Raw genomic sequence first — 6,710 nt, forward strand, 5'->3', positions numbered from 1 at the left:
AAGAGGGAGCTCACGTCCCCTCGTACTATAAAGCAAAATCCAATTGCAAAAAAGATGAACTGCACCATTCATGAAAGATTGCAATGTATGCTTTCCAATGCAAGTCTTTCTGGTGGTTTCTGGGATGAGACATTGAAGACTATAGTGCATGTGATCAATAGATCACCTAGTAAGAGTTTGGATGGTTGTATTCCTAAAGAGGCATGGAGTGTCAAGAAGCACTCTTACTCTCATTTGCATATATTTGGGTATTTGTGAGTTGCATTTAAGGTATCCACATCATGATCTTCATGCCTTGTCCTCATTTTGTACATGATAGTTGCATTTTCAATCTAAATATTCTTACTAGCTATGCTCATGCTAATATTCCACTTCTTCTTCAATAAAATTCAAGTATGATATAATAGTTTTCCTCTAAAGTCGTTTGTTGTTTGGTTTGCATAATGGCCATGACTATGACTTTAACTATGGTCTCCTTTATAGTGTCCTTTGTCATATTGGTTGGTTTCCTCATACAACTTCTAGTCTCTTTCATTCTGACCAAAGTTATGGCAATTCAATGCATGTTATTACCTCTTGATCCATTTTGATATTGAAATCTAGTATGTATCTATGCCATGTAAAAATCAAAATTTTCATTTGTGTATCACAATTATAGGCCCCCCCAATTCAAAGATTTATTATTTAGTGGGTAGGATGGGAGGAGTAAAGATGAGAGTGAATTTACTCTACTTTTTTGATCATCTACATGTAGCGTGTGGTATGATGTCATAAATGGGTAATGGCTGCCTTGAGTTCAAGTTCCCTCTTTGCATGAAATTCTAAAGCTATCTCCTCGACCTTAGGTTACTTGGGAACTCCACCTTTATACCTAAGAAATCAATTGAATTTTGCAATTGAAAAATAAAGGATGGAATAATTTGTTGGAATAAAGTGCCCTTAGAATAGGTAGATGGGAATTATAGATGACCAAACCAATGGAGGAATCGTGTGAGAGCCAAATAAGGGGTGAGAGTTCTTATTTAGACATTAGCAAATTAAGATCCAAGGGCTTTAGCTAAGAAGTATCCACATTATACTTCTAAGCACGTTGGTGGTTCACCCTACATAGCTTAATCATTCACATACTTTGAGCACATGAGCATAATGTAAATGCTACATTTGCAAAGTTCATGCATTTTATTTGTATCCATTGGTTAGCATGGTTCTTTTCTGTGAGTCATAATCCTTTGATTGCCTTGAATTAAATAATGACACACCATTGCAAGGGGCCTAAAGGTATGAGAGACTCTTGTAATGTGATTGTGGGTCCCACCATGCACTTTGTCATGCTTGAGATTATTGTCTTGTAAATGTTTGGCATCTAACACAGTAGCTAAACCTTCAATTAAATCTACATATGACGTGTTACAATTAAACATAATTGTTGGCCCCCAATCCATGTGGGTCTCACCATGCAATTTGTCATGCTTGAGATTATTTTCTTGTAAATGTTTGACTTTTACCATAGTAGCTAAACCTCCCATTAAATCTGTATACAACTTATTGAAATTGGAACTCACGTGTTTAGTGCCCAATCCACGAGTAGGAAAGAGCCCTGGGGCCTTGGAAATCTTGCCGATTGGTGTTCGCAATCGTGGATCCAGAGGGAGCGATGCAATAGGAGAGAGGTCAAATATGCTTAGCTTTATATAAAGGGAGGGGAGGGTGAAGGTGATAGGAAAAGGGGGAGAGGTTGATAGAAATGAGGGGCGCCAATAGAATGCAAAGATGGGAAGATATGAACGGCAAGTGAGGGGGTTACCAATGTGGAGAGGCTATGAAGATATGAAAGATATGAAGGGCAATGAGGGGTGCCAATGTGGCAAATTATGAGAGGCTATGAAAATATGAAAGGGATAAGGCGAAGGGAGGTCCAAGGAGGCAAATCTAGGAAGACCACGTGTGCTAAAGAGCTGAGGTGTGTTACCAAATGAGGGGTCTCAAAGAAAGACTGCAAAGGGATATTCGCCATAGCCATAGCCAAAGGCAACAGGAAGCTCTCAGAGACCTCCTTCTTATTGCTTTTACACACTCTCTGGCATGCAATGGACTGTGAAAGGATATTGGCCATAGCCACAGCTCTCTCACACAGAATTGCAAAAGTATTTTCTCCATAGTCACCACCTCTCCTTCTGAGACCTTCTTCTTCTTGCCCACCATGCTCTAGAAGAGGCTCTTCTCTCTTCTGCTCCATCGTACCTTCTCTTACCTCAATCAATTATCTTCTAATGACCTCCCAGCTTAGCTTTCTGTGTGCAGGTTGGCATGCTCTCTCTCCCTCTCTCTCACTCACTCACTCACTCACACAGACACACCCCCCCCCCTGCCTCCTCCCCCTCCTTGCTATTTATCTGTTTATATTTGTCTGCTTTTCCCACATCTCTTATCGACTTCTTCTCTCCCCTCCCTCTCCTCCCTCCTCTACTTCGTCCTATCGCTTTTGGGTCCTCGCTCTCTGCATTGGCCTTTCTTCGATTCTTTCGCACTCGCATTTCTGCCCCCAATGTTGCTCCCCTTTTCTAACTCCTATTATGCTTGCCAGGTGAGCCCCATGGCCTTCTGCCTGCTCCGAAAGGGATGAACGTGCAAAATTGCCCGCCATTGTGTGCATGTCATTCTCGGATCAGCATCAAGCGTCAAGCCGATATAAGAAAGGCCCATAGCGCTCTTTTGGACGGTGAATTTAGAGGAGGCAACCTTGCACAAACTCCAACTTGGTTTAATAGAAGAGAAACATGCATTTTAGTCCACGCTGTCAAGCGCGGACTAAGCTATCAACAGTCCTGCATGAAGAGAAGTAAGCGTTTTCAACTTCCATCGGCAGTTTTCAGAGAAAGGCTTGAAGAGTCTTCAAATGTGGAATCATCAAGCTCTTGCAGTGGGGATGATCGAAGCCCCTCAACCAACTTGCCACAAGAAAATAAGCGGATAAACAGACAATTAAACGCCTTGGATGCGTACTTCAATAAGCTTCAAGGGAAAGTACAACCGAAACAAATCTCTTCTCCTCCATTGTCTGCAGACCCTGTAGTTTCTGGAGTCTCGGACAAAAAACAACCCCTACAAGGTAAACCCTTCTCAGCAGTAAATGCACAGACCGAGGCTGGTACTATCAAGGAGTCAACACAAGAAGAGACAGCTAAACGAAGCGAACTAAGAAGTCTTGAAGAGTACTTGGAGAAATTGGGTCAAGGTACTCATTTGCTTATGCTCTTGCTCTGGGAAATGTCCACCAGCATTGACTACGAGCATATGGATCTTTGGCTGACGTCTGCAGTTCAGCGTGTTTGGGTTTGTGCATGTTCATCTCGAGTACAAAATTTTGTCCAACAGATATGATGCTTTGGTCCAATGCTGAAACTGCTCTTTAAATACAGGGCCTAAGGTCAAGCAGTCTTCTGGGAACATCAATCCACTAGAGTCCGAGAATGAGCTTGAAGACATGATGAAAGATATTGGTCTGAGTCTACAGATGGCATCACTGCATGAATTTGTAGATAGAGATGAAGAACTTGATCCTACGGAAGCGTCTACGAATCCCAGCGGTTCCGAGTCTTACATGGTGTAAGTGCTATATGACTAGTTTGGGACAAGTCTCTCTGGCTTTCCTAGTTTTGCTCTTTTCCTTTCACCTCAGCTGAAAGGTTAAGGGTTTGCACAGCCTTTATCTCAGGGAAATGTAATTGGCTTCTAGCAAGCAACTTATGGGTTTATTCAAAGGGAAAGCTGTGTTTTGTGAAGGAAACAGTAGACTGGACTCAGACCCTTGTGAGCTTGTCATGTATGGCAGTCTGCTTTGCAAGTACTTGTATAAACCAAGTGCTTTCATTAGAAGAATAAATCTTCGTGCTGCCTCTGGGCACCTTGTGAAGTGCCTTCAGTGTGAAGTGCGTTCACTAAAGTTAAATCCCGTCGTCACACCACCACATAGTGAGCATAAGGCTGTCTGCATAATACTTTTGTGTTTCAAACGGAATGCTGGCTGAATTGTTGTGTGGCTCTACTTTCCTTTAAAGTCTAACACCATGTCTTTACAGGTATGTATTGGTAGCAATCAATATAGCGGTCTATTTATTTGGGCTTGCTAGTCCTATTGATACTGCGGGTATGGGCAGTTCAACTCTGCCACTTCTTTATGGAGCAAAAGTCAACGAGCTCATTTTAGATGGTCAATGGTGGAGGTTGATCACACCTATGTTTCTTGTAAGTTTGAGTTACCTTCACATCCTTTTGTGTGATTTGACTGCTGTGGTTGTGAGTCATCTATCGCATTGGTTGTCTTTTCATTCTGTATTGTCCTCCATCTGGTTTCCATATATGTTTTCTTGTCTATGGTGTAATCTAATTGTGGTGGTGAACTGTGGTTCCAAAATTGACTTGCCTTTTGGGAAGATAGTAGGGCCACACTTGGTCGATTTTGTCTCCCTTTTGCTTTTTGAATTGAAGACCATGGTGGAGTTGTTGGTAGTGTGGTCATAATCTCTTCGGTTTGAGAACATGCCGTGATTATATTTTGTGGAACTGTGCAGCACTCTGGATTCCTTCATGTTGCCCTGAGTTCTTGGGCGTTACTGTTTCTTGGGCCTCAAGTAGAGAACGTATATGGTTCACTGGCCTTTTGTATGATTTACTTTCTAGGTGGGCTCTGTGGCAATATCCTCAGCTTTTTCTACACACCGGCTGCAACCATTGGTGGAACGGTTGGTGTCAATCTTGTTTTCTGCTTATCTTTATGTTGGCAAGCAGTTGGAATTGTGTGCACTTTTTGAATTCTTTATCCACGGTAATTCATACTTCCCAGGTTGTCCACTTTGCCTCTTAATTCTTTCATATTTGGATGTGATGCGTAGGGTCCTTTCTTTGCAATTATGAGCTCTTGGATAGTGTACTTGCTGCAAAACAAGAAAGCACTGGGGGATACATCTGCTGAGTATGGCATAAGAATGACTGCTCTTATGGCTGTGCTCGTCTTTGGCCTGAGTTGTCTACTTCCAATAGATGAATGGTGGGCAAGCTTGTATTGTTCAGTTTTTTCTGCAATGATGCACACTTTTCTCAAGTATCATATGCATGCTTTAATAGTCATAGAATTTGTGTTAGCTAAGTAGATCTGTGGGAAGGAATTTAGAATGCTCGAAGGATTCAGAATTGTAGTTATCGCTTGTCCTTTTGCTGCAGGAGTATTTTGATGATATATTACTTTCTGCAGGATCCACTTTGGAGCCATTTTTCCCGGAGCTGTATTCGGTGCATTGGCATGTCCCTCTGTGCAAGTTGCAATGGATGCAAATGATACCCATGTTAAGAACAAGGAGAGTGCAGAGGGGTTATATGGAATTTATGAAAGTCCTACTCCGTTGACTACGACTTTAATCTTCATTGCCTTTACAGCTTTATGTTTGGCCGTTTTTAATGTCTTTGCCCCTCTTATAGCGGAGTCCTAGCTGCTTTGATAAGTATTCTTGCCTCTTGATCTCATCTGGTTTTACCTAGAGTTTGGCTCAAAGGGCCATGCATTGTACAAAGGCTGGAAAGATTCTTGTACACTTCCTTTGTCTTTTCTGCTTTTGGCAGGGAGATTTAAGTCTACAAGGCTTGAACACTTGTAAACTGATTTGGACTTTTGTAAGGCCTAGGTCTTGTAGGGGGTTCCCCTAATATCCACTATAAATGCTGGATATGAAACCTCATATTACCAGGATTATTTTGTAGCTACAAGAGGCATCAGAGAAAAGAGGTTTTTAACTAGGATCCCAGCCCATAATGAGTGTCAACAAGTCACCTGATCTTTGGTCCCAGCTGCAACTTGTCCTCTTGTTTATCAATGCTCTCCGGCAGTGAGGATGGCATGAGAAAAGCTAGAGCGATCTGCGGTACTGAAATTGTTGGCCTGGAGTACCTAGTATTGTGATGAGGCAGGTTACAAAGCCTTTGAATTAGAATCTTACTGAAGTAAAGTTATATAGAATGTCTTGTACGGCATGATAGCAGAGAGTTTTTGTAATATAAAGACAGGTATCGGCTTATTTCTGAATAGAAGGTTTCTACAATCCAGCTCCTTCAACGGTGCCTAATAATGCATTTTCAATATGTACATGCTGTAATTTGTTTTAAAAATCAGCTGAGGTAGCTGACCTAAAATCATTTTAGAATGGACTAAATTACTCGGGACTAAGTTTGAAATATAAAAAGGTATTGTCACATGGTAGGAAATGAAATGTATAATGAACATGTTTGCATCTGATTTCGGTTCTCTTAGGTCTGCTGGAAAATTTGAGCCTCGCAAGCAAGTCTGATTACTACCATACTAATCTTAGTGCTAATCAGGTGTCATTTAAAGTACTATGCTAGCAGCATACAGTTCAGTTATGACATCTAATCATAAGGCTTTTTTCTTTGTTAAGTGAGAAAAGGGAATAGCGTTAATTTAGGCCTACATTGCGCTCTTGAATTATGCATGTACTAGTTGAAGATGTCCAATTGTAGGATGCTCCTTCAACATTGTTGGATTGGTTTCAACACATTGTGTGGTCCTAAGGTGCTACTCTTACATTGATGTGTATCTATTGTAGATCCTGTACGTGCTATATGAGTATTTGATGCAGATTGTCTTACCTCCAGCCAAGTGCTGCGGAAGTCTATGGACAAGCATCCAGCCAAGCGCTCAG

At 41.5% G+C, this 6,710-nt stretch overlaps 1 protein-coding gene across 1 annotated transcript; it reads left to right on the forward strand.

Annotated features, from left to right (window-relative positions):
- The first annotated feature begins 1,974 nt into the window (after positions 1-1,974).
- Positions 1,975-5,665, forward strand: LOC147883869 (Rhomboid-related intramembrane serine protease family protein). Its single transcript, XM_087398361.1, has 7 exons — positions 1,975-2,301; positions 2,585-3,235; positions 3,420-3,606; positions 4,080-4,245; positions 4,572-4,742; positions 4,893-5,047; positions 5,252-5,665. The coding sequence occupies exons 1-7, from the start codon at positions 2,271-2,273 to the stop codon at positions 5,484-5,486; spliced, it is 1,596 nt and encodes a 531-aa protein (XP_087254487.1). The 5' UTR covers positions 1,975-2,270; the 3' UTR covers positions 5,487-5,665.
- The last annotated feature ends 1,045 nt before the right edge of the window (positions 5,666-6,710 follow it).

Source organism: Dipteris shenzhenensis, chromosome 27 (genome assembly GCF_047967505.1).
Source record: "Dipteris shenzhenensis isolate YYH24624 ecotype China chromosome 27, Dip_SZ_1.0, whole genome shotgun sequence".
Taxonomy (NCBI): domain Eukaryota; kingdom Viridiplantae; phylum Streptophyta; class Polypodiopsida; order Gleicheniales; family Dipteridaceae; genus Dipteris; species Dipteris shenzhenensis.

Bases quoted from the DNA above. Each gene is read 5' to 3' on its own strand.
- LOC147883869 (XM_087398361.1), top strand. From the start codon at position 2,271: ATGACCTCCCAGCTTAGCTTTCTGTGTGCAG. The intron at 2,302-2,584 runs GTTGGCATGCTC...TATGCTTGCCAG, and splicing joins GCTTAGCTTTCTGTGTGCAG to GTGAGCCCCATGGCCTTCTG. The intron at 5,048-5,251 runs GTGGGCAAGCTT...TACTTTCTGCAG, and splicing joins CTACTTCCAATAGATGAATG to GATCCACTTTGGAGCCATTT.